We start from the raw sequence: 20,351 nt of genomic DNA, 5'->3' as shown, positions 1-20,351 counted from the left end.
CACTGCTGCCTTCCCCCGACCCTCTCTTGCATTTGCCCTGCACCAGTTAAAACTATAAAGCTCCGAAACACCCAGGAGTTTCCCCACAAACAATTTAAATGAAAATTAGGCGCATTTGAAGGCCCCTTTACATAGCCAGAGTAGTGTAAAGGGGCCTTAGCAAATGAAAATCAAGCCCAGTGTGAACATGCCTGGCACAGATAAGTCACTCTCACTGATTCAACATCAACAGCTCTTTTCTGGATCGCCAGCAGGATCCCAAATATATTTCATACAATATCTATTTTCCTCTCTCTTTTGTCCTCACCATTAGCTCGTCCGTCAGCCCCACGTGACTTTGCCCTGCTGAGCTGTGGGAAGAAGGACATGACTATTGGGTGGAAAGCCCCAAAGCACAAAGGAGGAGGAAAGATTCTGGGCTACTTCCTAGATCAGCATGATGCTGCTGAGCTAGACTGGCATGAAGTCAACATCAGACCTATTGTTCAACGAGTTTACAAGGTATTGATTTCATAATGCAATACTGCATTTCTGTGTGAGGGAGTGATGGCTAGATGAAGAGGTGAGCCATTTTCCTCCTCCAGCCTTGACCCTTCTGTAGCCCAGACCCCCTCCCTATCTTGCTCTTTCCCTGTTCCTCATCCCACACCTTTGAGTGTCCCCAGTAAGTCTGACAACTTCTCTGTTGGACCTGGGGGATGCAATTCAGTTCAAGTTTGTCCCACAGTCTGATGCCCAGTGCATCTGGGGCTGTTTGGAGAGTTCTGAGTAATACAATGTTGCTGCTATTCTTAATTCATCATAATTCAGCATCACACATCTCTTACTAATTATTCTACAGGGTTACTAAGATCCTTTGAGGTCTCGTTCCGGCTCAACAGAAAGAGCAATCAAGCCCCTTTCTGGCATTGGGTGTGGGGGCTACCACCCAAGGACCTAGGCCACACAGTAGGTCAGAGCTCAGCTGTGTGGACTGAAGAGCTTCCCTGATTGCGAGGTGTAGGATATCTGTTGCAGGTTGTGCGTGTTAGAGCAAAAAGCCAGGGGAAGCAGCTGTGAGTTTGACTCGAAGCAGAAGTAGAGGGATATGGCTCCTTGGACATGGAGCTCACAGGAGTAGCAGAGTTAGGGATTTCTGAGCCAAAAAAAAAAAAAAATGGCCTGCTGTGGTTTGTTTCTACTTTGTTCAGGGAAACAAGACTTTGTGTAAGTTTTTTGTAAACACACCAGATTACACCAAGACTATGCCTGACTCATATCAGTCATTTCTCCTCCTAACAGAAACAACTCTGCAAGACCCCACATTTTGGCTAACCACTCAGGCCAAAGGGGCAACAGTATGTTTTAAGGGTATCTTAATTGGCAGGTTGCTCTTTTCTTTCCTAACACAATGTGTACGCAGGATGTTTTTAACAGATGCACTGAATTATCTACAAATGCTCTTTGTTACTAGGTTAGGAGGGGTTTTTATAAACCCTTTCCATGCCATCCTAAAAACATGCCCTTAAAGATCCTAATTACAAACACACTGTACTATACAAAGCTATGCTAATAATCTCTTTGCTTCTGATCTCAAAGGTTACCAACCTCAATGAAGGACATTTCTATGAGTTCCGTGCTTGTGCGACGAACATGGCGGGAGTGGGAAAAGTATCTGAACCCAGTGACTTGTTCAAGTGTGAGGAATGGACGATGCCACAGACAGGTAAGGACAACATGTCAGCAACAGCCAGAAAACAATTCTAGGGACATTAACTATCCCCCTTTCATAAGATAAACTGACTTACTCTTCTGTGATGTTATGAGATTTTTGGAAAACTATGGATTTGGTCATATTGATGAGCTCTGGTAAGAACCCTGGATTCAAACACACTAAACTTTGGGGAAGTTTGCATCAGGAGCCGTATTGTGATCTGTATAGCAGACTGAACCAGAAGCCCTGCTCAGAGCTCCTTCCACATTTTGGGAAGGCTGGGGTTGGAATCTGTGCCAGAGTTTTGCAGCTTGGGCCCATCTCCCAGTCACGCAGGTGAGTTGGGAATCTGAATCCCTTTCACTAAAATGTTAGCATACATGTCACCAGGCAAGGAGATACAAACCATGCTGGTCCCGGAGAAGCACCTCTTACCTCAGGCATGCACAGAGGTGCAGCTCCCCATGGCCCCTAGCTTAGGACACCCTGTTTCCTGGGACTGTACTAAAGGAACACAGGAAAAAAATAAGTCATCTGCTACAAAATAAAGCAGGCACCTCAGGCTCTGAGATCCCATCCTCAGAGCACGAGGAGAATCTCTATGGGACAGGGATCATCTTTTTGTTCTGTTTGTATAGCGCCTAGCACCATGTGACCCTGGTCCATGACTAGGATCCTAGGTGCTACAGTAATACAAATAATAAAGAAGAAGAAGGATCATTGTACACTACACCATGTAGCCAGTTGGGAGCCCCATGCTCTGGAATCCTGTTGCCAGAGAATGGGGAACCCTGACGCACTATGTAAACCTCTCTGTATGTTACATAAGTACAGATGACATTAAATAGGACAACGTGGCCATTTTCATACAAAGCCTGCTGGAGAAAGGACCTCTTCTGAACCCACCATTCATTCACTGCCCTCTGCGATCTGAGGCTCACACCAGAGGCACGTTACTGCATCGTCTGTTGTGATGTCCCTGTGTGACAGTCTACCTTTCTTCCAAACAGGCCCCCCCTATGATGTGAGGTTCACCGAGGTGCGGGACACAAACCTGATGCTGCACTGGGAAGCACCGTTGTATACAGGAGCAGGTCCAGTCACTGGATATTACATTGATGTCTGTGAAGAGGGGTCAGAGGAATGGAAGCAACTAAATAAGCAGCCAACAGCCAACACCCACATGAGGGTTTGTATACAAGCCAAGCAGGCAAGCATTCTTTATTATTTAGCATGGAGTAATTCATTACATTGGGTTTCCACAGGTTTCTGACCTGGAGACGGGGAAATGCTACATTTTTCGAGTACGGGCATTGAACAAGGCAGGGATTAGTCTACCTTCCATTCCCTCTGATCCTGTGGTGGTTGAAACCAAACCAGGTATGAGCCTAAGGGTGAACAAATTCTGTCTTTGTTGAATGCCTCTCAATAAAAAGACACTAGGGTTAATTGCACAGGCTGAAGTGTGAGGGGAAAATAGAGTATTCTATCTACAATACGTCTCCTGTCCCTGTTACCATAGGGTTCGAGCACCTCGTAATCTCCAACACATTTATCCTTCCTCGCAGCACACTGTGAAGTAGGGGAATGCTAGATTTCTCTGTAGTACAGAGACACTCAGTGATTTGCTACACTTCACACACAAGTCCGTGGAAGAGCAGGGGTTTGAACACAGTGCTCCCCAGTCTAAGGCGAGCATCCTACCCAATGGACCATCCTCTTTCACTACTGATTAGCTGAGTTTACAGTTCATCTTGTGCTATGATAAACGTTTGCAATGTGTGTGAGAGTACCCACTGCACCTGCAGTGCAAACAGAATCACAGGAGTGTAGGGCTGGGGGTTAGGGTTGGGACCTCAAAAGATCCTCTACTCCAGCCCCCCCACACTGAGGGAGGATTAAGTATAAGGACCAGCTGGCTTGCATGTAGTGCATATTAACATGCTTCACAGTTGGACCATGTGCAATAAAAATGGTCCCATTTTGTGTTTCAGTCTGCATGGATGTAATCTGTTCTGTCCTGCTAAATGTGATTAATTTAGCCCTGGCATAAACACATTTTATTTTATTCCAGTGCAGTTACACAAAGGATGAATTTGACCCTTTGCTTTAGGGGAAAACACTGTCTATCACAACAGCCCAAGCATCCATAGAAAGGGAGTTTGCTACATATCTCAGAGATGCCGTGCTGTGATTTTTAACGGGGTACACCAAGACAGATTTCTCTAAAAATCTTATTAATACTCTGATAAGAACCTGCTTATTAAATATTTAGTTCCATTTTTATTCATTTTTAACAACAGCAAATGGAGTGACAAGATTAAAGGATATAGATGAGCAAGTCCAGTGGCCAGAAATGATCTAAATTATGTAGCTCTGGACTTCTCTGAAAATACAGAATACCGTCTTTCTTTGCAAAAAGAAAAGGAGTACTTGTGGCACCTTAGAGACTAACCAATTTATTAGAGCATAAGCTTTCGTGAGCTACAGCTCACTTCCTCAGATGCATATCGTGGAAACTGCAGCAGGCTTTATATATACACAGAGAATATGAAACAATACCTACTCCCACCCCACTGTCCTGCTGGTAATAGCTTATCTAAAGTGATCATCAGGTGGGCCATTTCCAGCACAAATCCAGGTTTTCTCACCCTCCACCCCCCCCACACAAATTCACTCTCCTGCTGGTGATAGCCCATCCAAAGTGACAACTCTTTACACAATGTGCATGACAATCAAGTTGGGCTATTTCCTGCACAAATCCAGGTTTTCTCACATCCCCCCCACCCCCATACACACACAAACTCACTCTCCTGCTGGTAATAGCTCATCCAAACTGACCACTCTTCAAGTTTAAATCCAAGTTAAACCAGAACATCTGGGGGGGGGGGGTAGGAAAAAACAAGAGGAAACAGGCTACCTTGCATAATGACTTAGCCACTCCCAGTCTCTATTTAAGCCTAAATTAATAGTATCCAATTTGCAAATGAATTCCAATTCAGCAGTTTCTCGCTGGAGTCTGGATTTGAAGTTTTTTTGTTTTAAGATAGCGACCTTCATGTCTGTGATTGCGTGACCAGAGAGATTGAAGTGTTCTCCGACTGGTTTATGAATGTTATAATTCTTGACATCTGATTTGTGTCCATTTATTCTTTTACGTAGAGACTGTCCAGTTTGACCAATGTACATGGCAGAGGGGCATTGCTGGCACATGATGGCATATATCACATTGGTGGATGTGCAGGTGAACGAGCCTCTGATAGTGTGGCTGATGTTATTAGGCCCTGTGATGGTGTCCCCTGAATAGATATGTGGGCACAATTGGCAACGGGCTTTGTTGCAAGGATAAGTTCCTGGGTTAGTGGTTCTGTTGTGTGGTATGTGGTTGTTGGTGAGTATTTGCTTCAGGTTGCGGGGCTGTCTGTAGGCAAGGACTGGCCTGTCTCCCAAGATTTGTGAGAGTGTTGGGTCATCCTTTAGGATAGGTTGTAGATCCTTAATAATGCGTTGGAGGGGTTTTAGTTGGGGGCTGAAGGTGACGGTTAGCGGCGTTCTGTTATTTTCTTTGTTAGGCCTGTCCTGTAGTAGGTAACTTCTGGGAACTCTTCTGGCTCTATCAATCTGTTTCTTTACTTCTGCAGGTGGGTATTGTAGTTGTAAGAAAGCTTGACAGAGATCTTGTAGGTGTTTGTCTCTGTCTGAGGGGTTGGAGCAAATGCGGTTGTATCGCAGAGCTTGGCTGTAGACGATGGATCGTGTGGTGTGGTCAGGGTGAAAGCTGGAGGCATGCAGGTAGGAATAGCGGTCAGTAGGTTTCCGGTATAGGGTGGTGTTTATGTGACCACTGTTTATTAGCACTGTAGTGTCCAGGAAGTGGATCTCTTGTGTGGACTGGACCAGGCTGAGGTTGGTGGTGGGATGGAAATTGTTGAAATCATGGTGGAATTTGGGCTATCACCAGCAGGAGAGTGAATTTGTGTGGGGGGGTGGAGGGTGAGAAAACCTGGATTTGTGCTGGAAATGGCCCACCTGATGATCACTTTAGATAAGCTATTACCAGCAGGACAGTGGGGTGGGAGTAGGTATTGTTTCATATTCTCTGTGTATATATAAAGCCTGCTGCAGTTTCCACGATATGCATCTGAGGAAGTGAGCTGTAGCTCACGAAAGCTTATGCTCTAATAAATTGGTTAGTCTCTAAGGTGCCACAAGTACTCCTTTTCTTTTTGCGAATACAGACTAACACGGCTGTTACTCTGAAACCCTTCTTTCTTTGCATTCAGATCCCATCTTTGTTTGCACTGTGTGCCAGAGAGAGAGAGAAAGGTGAAGTCATCTGTGTGGACACTGTGTCCTGCTTTGTTTGGATAAAGGACCTTAGAAATGTAGGCTTGGAAGGGACCCTGAGAGGTCATCTAGTCCAGCCCCCTGCGCTAAGGCAGGACCAAATAAACCTAGACCTTCCCTATCTGGTCTTTGTCTAACCCATTCTTAAAAACCTCTAGTGATTGGGACTAAATGAATCAAACTGTGCCATAAAATCTCTGTGGATAGAAATTCCATGCTAGAACAGCCTGCTAAACCCAGGGTTGTGAGTTCAATCCATTTAGGGACCTGGGGCAAAAATTGGGGATTGGTCCTGCTTTGAGCCTGGGGTTGGACTAGATGACCTCCTGAGGTCCCTTCCAACCCTGATATTCTATGATTCTATGATTCTATGACTATAGCAGTAGGAATATACTACCAACCATCTGACCAGAATGGTTACAGTGATTATAAAGTGCTTAGGGAGATTAGAGAAGCAGAAAATGCAATAACCATGAGTGATTTCAACGATCCTCATATTGACTGGGTATATGTCACCTCAGGAAGGGCTGCAAAGATAAAATTTCTGGACCCATAAATGACTGCTTCTTGGAGCAGCTTGTCCTGGAACCTACAAGGGGAAAGGCAATTCTTGATTTAGTCCTAAGTGGAGCACAGGATCTGGTCCAAGAGGTGAATATAGATGAACCATTCAGTAATAGTGACCATAATGTAATAAAATTTAACATCTCTGTAGGGAAAACATACCAAAGAAACCCACCACATAGTATTTAACTTCAATAAAGGGAACCACACAAAAATGAGGAAGGTAGTCACATGGAAATTAAAAGGAACTGTCAACAAGGGTGAAATGCCTGCAAACTACATGCATATATAAAAACACCATAAAGGCTCAAACTAAATATATACCTCAAACAAAAAAAAATAGTAGGAGAACCAAAAAAGAAAAAAGAAAAAAAAACCACTCCCAGGGCTAAACAGCAGAGTAAAAGAGGCAGTTAGAGGAGAAAAAGGCATCCTTTAGAAATTGAAGGTCAAATCCAAGTGAGGAAAATAGAAAGGAGCATGAACACTGGCAAGTCAAGTGTAAAAGTAAAATAAGGCAGGCCAAGAAAGAATCTGAAGAGAAACTAACTAAAGACACACAAACTAACAGCACAATATTTTTTAAGTAGATCACAAGAAGCCTCCAAAACAGTCAGTGAGGGCGCTGAATGATTGAGGCATTAAAGGAGCACTCAAGGAAGACAAGGCTGTTGCAGAGAAGCTAAATAAATTCTTTGCATTGGCCTTCACTGCAGAAGATGTGGGGGAGACTCCCACAGCTGAGCCATTCTTTTCACAGGACAAATGCGAAATGGCCCACCTTTATTATCATACACATTGTAAAGAGAAAAGGAGTACTTGTGGCACCTTAGAGACCAACCAATTTATATGAGCATAAGCTTTCGTAGCTACAGCTCACTTCATTGGATGCATACTGTGGAAACTGCAGAAGACATTATATACACAGAGACCATGAAACAATACCTCCTCCCACCCCACTCTCCTGCTGGTAATAGCTTATCTAAAGTGATCACTCTCCTTACAATGTGTATGATAATCAAGGTGGGCCATTTCCAGCACAAATCCAGGTTTTCTCACCCCCCCCCCCCCCAAACACACAAAAAACTCACTACAGCTCACTTCCGAAAGCTTATGCTCTAATAAATTGGTTAGTCTCTAAGGTGCCACAAGTACTCCTTTTCTTTTTGTGTATATAATGTCTTCTGCAGTTTCCACAGTATGCATCCGATAAAGTGAGCTGTAGCTCACGAAAGCTTATGCTCAAATAAATTGGTTAGTCTCTAAGGTGCCACAAGTACTCCTTTTCTTTTTGTCCCCAATTGAGTTGTCAAGAGAGGAGGTTTTTGAACAAATTGATAAATTAAACAGTAATAAATCACCAGGACCAGATAGTATTCACCCAAGAACTAAAATATGAAATTGCAGAACTATTAACAGTGGTATGTAACCTATCACTTAAATCAGCCTCTCTATCAGATGACAGGAGGGTAGCTAATGTAATGCTGATTTTTGAAAAAGGCTCCAGAGGCAATCCTGGCAATTATACGCTGGTAAGCCTAACTTCAGTACCAGGCAAATTCGTTTAAACTATAGTAAAGAACAGAATTATCAGACACACAGATAAACATGATATGCTGGGGAAGAGTCAATACAGCATTTATAAAGGGAAATCATGCCTCACCAATCAATTAGAACTCTTTGAGGGTATCAGCAAGTATGCGGACAAGGGTGATCCAGTGGATATAGTGTACTTGGACTTTCAAAAAGCCTTTGACAAAGTCCCTCACCAAAGGCTCTTAAGCAAAGTAGGCAGTCCTGGGATAAGAGGTAAGGTCCTCTCATGGATTAGCAAGTGGTTCAAAGATAGGAAACAAAGGGTAGGAATAAATGGTAACAATGGAGATAGGTAAATAGCGGGGTCCCTCAAGGATCAGTGCAGGGACCTGTGCTGTTCAATAATCTGGAAAAAGGGGTGAATAGTGAGGTGGCAAAATTTGCAGATGATACAAAATTACTCATGATAGTTAAGTCCAAATCTGACAGCAAATTGTTACAAAGGGATCTCACAAAACTGGGTGAGAAAATGGCAGATGAAATTCAATGTATGTTGATAAGTATGAAATAATGAACATTGGGAAAAAATAATCCCAACTATACATACAAAATGATGGGGTCTAAATTAGCTGTTACCACGCAAGAAAGAGATCTTGGCATCATCGTGGATAGTTCTCTGAAAACATCCACTCAATGTGCAGGGGCAGTCAAAAAGGCTAACAATATTAGGAACCAATAAGGAAAGGGATAGATAATAAACCAGAAAATATCATAATGCCACTATATAACTCCATGGTATGCCCACACCTTGAATACTGCATGTGATTCTGGTCACCATAATCTCAAAAAAGATATATTAGAATTGGAAAAGGTGCAGAGAAGGTCAACAACAATTATTAGGGGTGTGGAATATAGCTTCCATAGGAAGAGATTAAAAATACTGGGACTGTTCATCTATGAAAAGAGACAAGTAAGGGGAGGATATGATAGACGTCTATAAAATCATGAATGGTGTGGAGAAAGTGAATAGGAAAGTGTTACTTACCCCCTCACATAACACAAGAAGTAGGGAGTCACCCAAAGAAATTAATAGGCAGCAGGTTTAAAACAAAAAAAGAAAGTACTTCTTCACACAATGTGTGGAATTCATTGCCATGGGATGTTGTGAAAGCCAGAAGTTTACCTAGGTTCAAAAAAGAACTAGATAAGTTCCTGGAGGAGAGATCCATCAATGGCTATTAGCCAAGATGGTCAGGGACCCTATGCTCTGGGTATCCCTAACCCTCCAACTGCCAGAAGCTGGAACTGGATGACAGGGGATGGATCATTCAAAATTGCCCTGTTCTGTTCATTCCCTCCGAAGCATCTGGCACTGGCCACCATCAGAAGACAGGATACTGGGCCAGATGGACTGTTGGTCTGACTCAGTATGGCCGTTATGTTCTTATTTTACAACCTCCTTTGGAAGCCTATTCCAGTGCTTAACTATCTTTATAGTTAGAAAGTTTTTCCTAATGTTTCCAAAATTTTGTTTCTCTTATGCAGGCACAAATGAGATTGAACTGGGAGTGGACAAAGAGGGCTTTATTTACATGGCCTTTGAAACTCCTGATATGTGTGACACTTCTGAATTTATCTGGTCAAAGGATTATGAGGGACCTCCAGATCCTAACCGAGTCGGAACTGAAGATAAAGGCAACAAGTAAGTGGGCAATGTACATTGGGAAAATGAGTGTCGGAAAGTGGGGCAGAGGACTGTTTACACACTAAGCTGGGGAAAACATCAGGACAAAATATTTTCCAGAGAAATGATGGAAAGCAAAGCTTTCAACCTCCCAACCCAAATGTTCAACCTCTCCATTAGAGATGGTTGAAGAACCAGTATGGAAAATGTAAGATCCTTCCTCTCGCCCTTCAAACCTCAGATAAACATTTGTACTTTTACAACACATCTGACAATGAACCCAAACTTCCAATCTTATTAGGAACACTAACACTAACCAGAGAACACTGCTGATGATACATCAGGGATGAATTTGACCCATTGCTTTTATTTCCCAAGCATATCTGGACTACTGTCCTGACTTCCAAATCCAGAGCCCATGATGTGTGGAGCTCAGTTAGGCCTTGAGCATCACAGAAAGGAAGAATCAGAGTTGTTCTTCTGCTAACGCTTTAAGACATTTTGGCTGTGCTACTCCCACAGTGGCATTCAAATTACTACATGTTTGCTCCTCTAGATTTACAAACTATGTTGCGTTGTCCTCTCAAATAGCCCCATTTTAGACAGACCGCTACTGTGTTTCTTTTTCTTCTTCAAGATCTAAACTCATACTGAAAAATGCATCAGAAAAGGATCTGGGGACATATTCAGTGGAGGTAACTGATGTAGATGATGAGATCTCCGCCAGCCATACTTTAACCCAGGAAGGTAAAAATCCCTCATTACAAATATCTTCCCATGGGCTGTAATTTGTTAATTCTGAATGGCTGGGCAAAAGCTCTTCCCAGACCTTTAGGAGAAGAAGTGGTGCCACATAATGGGAATAGAAAGGAGACTTCCTATCCTTTAAATGGCCAGATGTGACTGATTACTCCTATGGTATGAGAACTTGAAGGTCATGACATATGGCATGAGAAAAGAAATGTTCTCACAGCCTCAGGGCTTGTCTACACTTAAAATGCTACAGTGGCACAGCGCTACCTACGCCAACAGGAGAATGCCTCCCATCAGCGTAGCTAATCCACCTCCTTGACAGGCAGTAGCTAGGTTGATAGAAGAATTCCTCTGTCAACATAGTGCTGTCTACATGGGGATTTAGATTGGTTTAACAACACTGATCAGGGGTGTGGATTTTTCACACATCTGGCCAACATAGATAAACTGACCTAATTTTCTAGCGTAGACTAGGCCTCAGAGTTTTGCATATTACCACAACATCACAGTAATTTAGGCTTTTCTTTAAAGCTGTTTCTCTAACTGATGCCAGCATTGGATATTATTTTCCCAGCTTCATAATCCCTTCAACTATGACTTGTTTTGTACCTGTTAAGGACTACTTGACTGGATGATGAAGGGTCTGTTAACAAGATGAATTGATAATGAGTTGTGGTTTCAGTTTGGCTTTACTGATCTAAGTCCTGTGCTGTTCTTTGCATTTTCAGAACTGGACAATTTGCGGAAAATTAGTCATGAAATCAGAAACCCATGTAAGTTGAACTAGTGGCACCAGGCATTTGGGAACATCATACACAGACTTTCCTGGGGACTGTGGGAAGACTTTTGTGTGCCAGTGGGAATTGCATGCCTGGGAGTTGTGTGCCTGGGAGTTAAGCCAGCAGGAGTTTGATCTCTTGGTAGGGCCACCCAAGCTGGACAGGTCAATGGGGAGGGACTAGACAAAGAGCCATCCACTGGCCCTCCAGGCTGGGGGTTGAATGATAGCTTTTTTATTAGGCTAGGTCGTTGGCTTAAGTTATGGAAAGACAATATGGTAGTCATTCCAACAAAGAGCATAATAGACAGGGATGGAGGAGCCTTGTTTGTGCCCAAAGTGTCATCTGATCGCATGGGAAGGATTTAGATTCAAATATAATGCACAGTAAGGGTGAAATTGAGATCAGTATCTAAACTCCAACTGATACCATTGGATCAGGATTTTATCCTAAATCCTCAACCATGACCAGCCACATTCCCTCTCCTTCCAGTGATTGAGCTGATCTCCGGGTGGAACATCGAAGTCCTTGAGAAAGGAGAAGTGCGTCTGTGGCTGGAGGTGGAAAAGCTGTCGCCAGAGGCAGAGCTGCATTTAATCTTCAATGGGAAGGAGCTTTCAAGCACTCCGGTACGTGTGTTCCTTCTAAACTCCCAACGTGTGCGTGACTTCCTCTGACCCGTCTTCACAATGGGCTAGACTGTCTCTATGAAACCAGAGCTCAGAGGAGATCATTGAATCAGAAGCCCATTGTTTCCCATCACATATTTTTATGCTTCGTCTTTTCAAAGACTCCGGGCTTCATTCCCCACCGTGCCCCAGTGGTCTGAGAGAGAGCCAGTCACTGTTCCCGGATTCTCAGCTGTCAAGTCTCAACATTAGTTAAAGTCTATGATGTAACGTCCCTTGGGCATCTTGTGCCAGCAGAGAACTGAACATGAGAGAACCTCACTCCACCCTAACCCCTTCCCATCCCCATTCCTGACACACACCCTACATCCCCTTATGCTGAGAAGGGGGTTGGGAGCTGCAATGAAGAATATGACACAGTCAGGCAGCAGAGCTACCTCTGCCGTCTTTCCACTAGCAGACTTTCTCCCCGAACAAGGGGGTTCTCCAGGGGCAATCTCCAACCATTTTAAGTTCACTTTACATGATAAGCGAGCTTGGTGCACCAAAGAATCCAGTCTCCCATGACTAATTTAGTCCTGGTGTGAGCATGTGCTAAGAAATACTGTCTTTGCCAGTTAGATGAGGGGGAGGCTTAATGCTGCCCTTCTGTACTACCCAGCAAGCCTGGCTGATTTTCACACCCATCTTTGAGTTGGCTGTGTATAAATCTTCTGGCTTTTGAGAGCAGATGCATGCAACCCATTTCCAAATTGCAGACATTGAAAATAACATTGCATCATGTGTCGCAAAGTACTCTTGCATTGTTGTACATTTAAAAGAACATATTAACCCCTTTTTGGCCCTCCCATCCCAAAACCTAATGCTATATATGTTTTAAAAAGTATTTACTCTGTGGGACTCGACGGTTCAGAATTAAGAAAAGGATAATGGAACTATTCACCTGTGGTTCAAATGCAGTCTAACAATGTCAAAATAACAAAGTCATGGGTGTTTTGTGATAGGCAAAACCTGAAGCCTCTCCTAGCCTTTGTTGCCATGTGTTCTCCAGAGACAGAAAGTGTCTAGCAACATTCTTTGAGGCTTTCCCTATGCAATCACTATCTTTCCTCAACTGTGTGGTTTATGTGGTAATGCATGATTAAACAGTGCATGTCAAGCTCTTTGTATTGGTAATATTTGCTTGCGGCAAACAGGTTGGCCACGACTAATGATGACAGCTAACATTTTTAAACGTCTGATGGATTTAAGCGTGTGTATATATAAATGTTCCTGGTATATTAGTGAGTGCACAGTGCCATGGGGTGGAGGTGTTACCCTCACTACCACCCAGAGGTGTGACTACTTGCAACACATGGCTGCTGCTTTCAGGAGCTCTTTTTCATTACATAAAAATCCATGTGATCGCACAGAATCCTGGCGAGTTGGGAGGTTTAATACGCAGCAAGGGAGAATCTATTGTACTATGTGTTACAGTGGAAACCTCTTAGGCTGTGTTCTCCACAGAAACACCCTGCCACAAGCAGGTTCCCCTGTGCTGATGTGAAAACCCAGTACACAAATGCATATGGACTTTTAATAGAAAACAAAATTCATTTGGGAGTCAAGTCCTGGACCATGATTACACCAGAGTAAGGGATGGGCACGAGGAGGGAGAGGGTTTGTTGGCCCCATTGTAGCCCTGGGTGTGTCTACACTGCAAAAAAGAAAAAAAAAGGTACATTTTTAACTTGGGTTAAAATAGCAATGAAGACATGAAAATAGACAAAGAAAATAACAGAACGCCACTAGCCGTCACCTTCAGCCCCCAACTAAAACCTCTCCAGCGCATTATCAAGGATCTACAACCTATCCTGAAGGACAACCCATCATTCTCACAAATCTTGGGAGACAGGCCAGTCCTTGCCTACAGACAGCCCCCCAACCTGAAGCAAATACTCACCAGCAACTACATACCACACAACAGAACCACTAACCCAGGAACCTATCCTTGCAACAAAGCCCGTTGCCAACTGTGCCCACATATCTATTCAGGGGACACTATCACAGAGCCTAATCACATCAGCCACACTATCAGAGGCTCGTTCACCTGCACATCTACCAATGTGATATATGCCATCATATCCCTCTGCCATGTACATTGGACAAACTGGACACTTTCTACATAAAAGAATAAATGGACACAAATCAGATGTCAAGAATTATAACATTCATAAACCAGTCGGAGAACACTTCAATCTCCCTGATCACGCGATTACAGACATGAAAGTTGCAATATTACAAAAGAAAAACTTCAAAACCAGACTCCAGTGAGAGACTGCTGAATTGGAAATTATTTGCAAATTGGATACAATTAACTTAGGCTTGAATAGAGACTGGGAGTGGCTAAGTCATTATACAAGGTAACCTATTTCCCCTTGCTTCCCCCCCCCCACACACACTGTTCCTCAGACATACTTGTTAAACCCTGGATTTGTGCTGGAAATGGCCCACCTTGATTATCATACAAATTGTAAGGAGAGTGATCACTTTAAATAAGCTATTACCAGAGGAGAGTGGGGTGGGGGGAGAGAAAACCTTTTGAAGTGATAAACATCCATTTTTTCATGGTCTGTGTGTATAAAACATCCTCACTGCATTTTCCACTTTATGCATCCGATGAAGTGAGCTGTAGCTCAGGAAAGCTTATGCTCAAATAAATTGGTTAGTCTCTAAGGTGCCACAAGTACTCCTTTTCTTAATGAAGACATGGAGACTCGACTTCTAACTTGGGTTAGCAACTCAAGTTTTATCCCAGGCTCCCTTGCAGGGTTTCCCTTGAGCTGCTAACCCGAGTTAAGAACCAAGCTGCCATGTCTTCACTGCTATTTTTACCCAAGTTAGCTAACCTGCGTTAAGAATACACCTTTTATAGGCAGTGCAGTCATACCACAGGTATCCAGGGCAAATATACCAGGGTGGTTCTACAGGTGTAGAGCGAAGCCAGGCTCTGTAGCTCCAGCCAGACTCTATGTTGAAGACGGCATGGGGCTAGGATTTGATGCTGGAATGATTTCCCTATGAAAAACTGACCAATTTACCACCAATACTTTGTTTTACGTAGACACATAAGATAAACTTTGACAAAGCAAACGGCCTCATAGAACTAATAATCCAGGACTTCTGTGATGACGATAAGGGGACGTACACAGCCCAGCTGCAAGATGGAAAAGCTAAAAACCAGTTCACTCTGGCTCTCATTGATGACAGTAAGTAGAGATTCAGGGCTTAATCCAAAGCCCACTGAACTCAGTGGGAGTTTTTCTACTGACTTCAGTACATTTTGGATCAGAACCTTAGAGCAAGTGCCAGCTAATGGCCACAAATGGTTTCCCACAGTTATATTGTGGGTAGTGATTGAAGGTATCAAGTATTTATTTTAATGCATTTATTCAAAAGCCAGGAATCGGTCTTCCAGTAGAAGCTATCTGAATGGCTCCTTAGCACAGATCCAAGACTTTAGTTTTATATCTGGAGTCCTGGATAATAATCTTTGGCCCTGCTAGAACATCACAGCCATGGATCTGTGTTCATATATTTTCTTCTTTATTTGCTGTATACACATAATTCCCTCACAACAAACTATCTATTGACACACAGGGATTGATGGTGTGTACTGTGATTTTTAGTCATTTTAACTTATCATAACATTGGCCTGAAAATTCAAGGACGTTAACAACTACATTTGAATAAGTGCAATAAAGAAACTGCAGTGAATAGAGAAAGTCCATATGGAAAAGAGAACGGAGCTCTGTAAGGTGAACAGATAGGCCCATATGTGCAAGTGTACAGAAACATTTTTGGCTCTTTATGAACAGAAAGTTGCAGTTTTCCAGTCTAAATTCTTCCCTAAATAATACTGTAGCCTTTATTTGACAGTTCTCATTTTTAAACAGTTTGGCGATTGTTTTTAATCTTATTGGATTGAGTCTCTTGATGTCTGAATCTGTATTTCTAATATTTCTCCCTTGAAAAGTTGCAAGTTCCAGGACTCCATCGTGTATTCTTTACATACCCCACAAAACTCCTATTTAAACCGATGGGAGCTTCCACTGCCTAAAGATCAGCTCTTAAAAGCAAATTCACTGTATCTTCTTGAAAATAAATATTACATTCTGAGCTGCTAGCAGCATGAAAGGCTAATAGAGCTAACCTTGCCATGGATTCTATACTGAAGAACAGAGTTTAACTGAGGCTGGAGAGATGGCTCTTAGAAATATCATACACTGTATGTGTTTTAGAGTAACATCCTTCCCGGTTAGGAATCTATACCAAGTTACATGGAAAGGGGTTGTAATGGTTGTTTCAATGCCCTTTTGTTGACCCTGATCTGTCACTGTTTGTTCTTTCAGGTTTTGATAAAGTTGAGGCGGAGGCTGATGCTAAGCGGAGAGACTGGAGGAGAAAGCAAGGTAAGATAGCCTCAAGGTCACTGACTTTGCCAGGACTGGTGAAAAGTTGGTGAAAGCTGAAACAAGGATATTCTACTGAGAGCCCAAACAATAAGTGAAAAGTAAATTGCTCTCTTCAGTATACTCTTATTTAAACTGCTTGCTGGACTAAGATAGAGCATTTTATTTTAGGTTACTGTTTTCTGGCCATTAAAAATCAAATAAAATCAAAGTTTGATTTGTTTTAATAGTTCGAGGCATGTGACCAGCTGTCTCTGGAAGAGGGCCCCTGAACCAACACCCTGACTCTGAACATGCCTGAGATTCAGAAAAGGTCCAGTTCAGATGGGACTCAGGTCCATCTTTATCTCCTGGTGGAAAGCAGAGAATGTGGAAATCTTCACTGTCAATGGGAACAGTACATTCCCCTGTCTCCCTCCCCTACCTTGTGGCTGATGTATGAATAATGAGTATAAAAAAGCTGTTTTCATGGAAAAGAGTAGCTGATTCATAGATTCCAAGTCCAGAGAGACCTTTGTGATCATCTAGTCTGGCCTGCTGCATAACACAAGCTATATAGAACTCCCCCAAAATGATTACTAGAGCAGAACTTTTAGAAACACATCCAATCTTGATTTTAAAAGTGTGAGTGGTAGGGAATCCACCACAACCCTTGATAAATTGTTCCAATAGTTAATTGTTCTCACCATTAAAAATTTACACCTTATTTCCAGTCTGAATTTGTCTAGCTTCAACTTCCAGATATTGGACCGAGTTATACCTTTCTCTGGTAGATTGAAGAGCCCATTATTAAATATTTGTTTCCCATGTAGGTACTTATAGACTGTAATCAAGTCACCCCAAGCCTTCTCTTTGTTAAGATAAATAGATTGAGCTCCTTCAGGCCATCACTGTAAGGCAGGTTTTCTAATCCTTTAGTCATTATCATGGCTCTTCTCTGAACCCTCTCCAATTAGTCAACATCCTTTTGAATTGTGGGCACCAGAACCAGATTAAAAATGGACAGATGAATTTGCCTTTTAATTGGGTTCACAGGTAGTTCATAGCAGGAGAGCAGATTGGAATATTTACACATTATCTATTCCATTGCCCTCCACCTGCAGAATATCCATAATCTTTCAATATTGACCTGACACTCAACCTAAATGAAAGGAGTAATTGGAGAGCATAATCTACCAGCATTTTAAGAAAAGTCCTGTTAGTCACCACAAGAACTACTGTCCTCGGGAACTTTTTAAAATTATACATCTAACATTATGGTGCCTACTGCATATAAAATACAAATTCCATAAAATTGGAACACGGAAGAGTTAAATACAAGGAGGACAGTGCTGTGATTTACCACTAGATGGAGCCATTGCATGGTCTAATATTAAAAGCAGACCTGCAGGAAGGACTAGGAAGACTGGTTTTTTGTTTTGTTTTTTTACTTGTAGGTCCTCATTTTATAGAGAATTTGCAGTGGAAGGTTACTGAGGATTGTGAAGTTCTGCTGATGTGCAAGGTAAGTATTACTATACAATTGTTACTGTGTACAGTAGCATCCATCTATTGTTAATATAGATGTGCATTTTAAGGAGACTGCATAAATAACACCAGCTCTAACTAATTGATATTTGCCTACTGATAAAAGGCAAGATCCTGGAAGTAAATACTAACAGCTTTGGAAAACAAGGGGGAAAGCTTCACCTAATACTGAGGGAATCCCCTGGGACAGCTGAAGTCTCATAATTAGAAAGACATCCTTGCATTCAGAAAGATCAGTATTCTGACTGCTAAACCTTTACTTCGAACAGGCAACAAACATGAAAAAAGACACCAACTTTAAATGGTTCTTGGATAAAAAAGCACATTTGGACGGTCTGTATGATCCGCAGACTGGGACTGGAACTCTTCGGATTAAAAAGGTGAAAAACATAATGCAATTGGGGGCATTCGTGATACCACTTCAACATGCAATAAATGTGGGTAGATATTACTAAGATATTATTATTATTATCATTTACTGTTTGTTTCTGGCAGTACCCACAGTGTGCTAGGCACTCTTCAAATACAGAATAAAGCATGAAAAAAAAAACAGCAAAGGCTGGAAGATAAAGCCAGAGAAATTCAAATTAGAAATAAGGCTCATATTTTTAACAGTGAGAGTGATTAACCATTGGAACAAAATCCCAAGAGAAGGGGTGGATTCTCCTTCTCTATAAGTCTTCAGATCAAGACTGGATGCCTTTCTGTGAGAGGCTTTGGTCAAACACAAGTTATTGGGCTCAATACAGGAGTAACGGGATGAAATTATATGGCCTGTGATCTGCAGGAGCTCACTCTAACTGATGTAATGGTCCCTTTTGCCCTTAAAAATCAATGAATCCTTGACCCACAGAGCATCAACAGGTGAATGAAGGGGGCTCTGTGGTAGAGTTAATGAACTAGAGTTTTGTCTGTGCAGAGTTATCCTGCTTGGTCTCAGTTTTTCAACTTAATTTCAAATAAACCATTTCCGTATAAAAAACCAGTATATACATAAGCGTGAGTGGCAATCTCTGCTTAGATGAGATCCAGGACCATCAATATACATCAATCCTGCAGGTGAAGACTGATGTGTATCAATACGGCTGCATGGGGGAAGCTTGCAAGGGGCTGCTTTCATTCTAGTCAATACTGTTGTTAACTCACCAAATTCACCCAGATGACCGGGGGAAATTCACCAGTACATTACAAACAGAGCTCTGATCTCACCCGCCCAAAACTGTCCCATACTTTAGTGATCTGGGAAATTTCCATTTTGAAATATTTTGCCAGCTTACCAGAGAGGATAAAGGAATATACAAAGCGGTTGTTTCTGATGACCGAGGAGAAGACATTACTGAACTTGATCTCAGTAAGGAAGGTAGGATGATTTCATACTAATAGGCAATATGTTACACTTTTTTATATATGTGTGTGTGTGTGAGTGATCAGGCTTTCAACACAGCTTTAAAATTAAACTTTCCACCTGTTTTAAGTGTTTTCTATAGTACTCATTATTTTAATATATAAATGCTTCCAAATGTAATCAGGTCTACATTATGAGCTCTCTAGTGGACTTCGAGAGTTTTCTACTCTTTTCTCTTCTCTGGTACAGGAGGCTATGTATTCCTTTATATATGTATGTTGTAAATTTCAAGCATAAGAAGTATTTAAATGTGGGATTAGGATCAGAAAATGTACCAGGTACAAATAGCCCCTTTTTACTTACTATGGTCCTGATCCAAAGCCCACTGAAGTCAATGGATCAAATCCCCTGGCTATTCCTTGCATGTGTCTCTGTCATATGCAAGTTTAAACTCCTGCTAGTTCTGCAGATCCTCAAAAGTGAGGGAAAAGCAAAATGGGTACTGTTTTCCATTGTGCAGCCTCAACAAAACTGAGTTTCTGATTGCAGAATCTTTAGTACCAGTGATGTCAAATGCAAAAAGGACACTTTTACTTTCAACCCCCTGCTTTAATTAGCAGTGCTGTGAATTCTTCTAGAAGTTAGAGAGTAGATGTTAGCGGGCTTATTCCTTCACCCACTTACTTCCCTGGTCCTTCTCGCATGAACAGAGAGCAACAATACCCAAAGTCCAAAGGTGCAAACAATTCGATGTTTATTGGGGTGAACTTCCAGCAAGCATGATTCCAGTTTCCTTCCTTAGTATCCTCCTTCCCAGCTCTGACACCACAGAGCCTTACACCTGTGTCCCTGTTCCCATTCCTACCCTTAGCCAAACATGATTCCAACTTCCTTACTCCCATTCCCTGTTCCCATTTCCCCCTTTAGCAAAACATTCCCTGTTCCCATCTCCCACACACCCACCCACACCCACCCACTTCCTCATTGACTACAGATTATATAGTAAAACTTGAGTTCTGCTTAGCTATACCTTAACCAATCAT

The 20,351-nt window shown here is 42.3% G+C and overlaps 1 protein-coding gene across 1 annotated transcript in view; it reads left to right on the top strand.

The window, feature by feature from the left end:
• Window positions 1-20,351, top strand: part of MYOM3 (myomesin 3) — a 57,925-nt gene that overhangs the window by 27,655 nt on the left and 9,919 nt on the right. The window contains exons 17-29 of the mRNA XM_073318086.2: window positions 314-501; window positions 1,579-1,705; window positions 2,704-2,882; window positions 2,959-3,073; window positions 9,686-9,842; window positions 10,462-10,571; window positions 11,306-11,350; window positions 11,849-11,985; window positions 15,089-15,233; window positions 16,377-16,436; window positions 17,873-17,940; window positions 18,233-18,343; window positions 19,236-19,323. Of these exons, the coding sequence (XP_073174187.2) occupies window positions 314-501; window positions 1,579-1,705; window positions 2,704-2,882; window positions 2,959-3,073; window positions 9,686-9,842; window positions 10,462-10,571; window positions 11,306-11,350; window positions 11,849-11,985; window positions 15,089-15,233; window positions 16,377-16,436; window positions 17,873-17,940; window positions 18,233-18,343; window positions 19,236-19,323 (1,530 nt within the window). The remainder of the gene's footprint in view (window positions 1-313; window positions 502-1,578; window positions 1,706-2,703; window positions 2,883-2,958; window positions 3,074-9,685; window positions 9,843-10,461; window positions 10,572-11,305; window positions 11,351-11,848; window positions 11,986-15,088; window positions 15,234-16,376; window positions 16,437-17,872; window positions 17,941-18,232; window positions 18,344-19,235; window positions 19,324-20,351) is intronic.

This window comes from Lepidochelys kempii, chromosome 19 (assembly GCF_965140285.1).
Source record: "Lepidochelys kempii isolate rLepKem1 chromosome 19, rLepKem1.hap1, whole genome shotgun sequence".
Classification (NCBI taxonomy): Eukaryota; Metazoa; Chordata; order Testudines; family Cheloniidae; genus Lepidochelys; species Lepidochelys kempii.
This window is presented reverse-complemented; position numbering and strand designations above follow the sequence as displayed.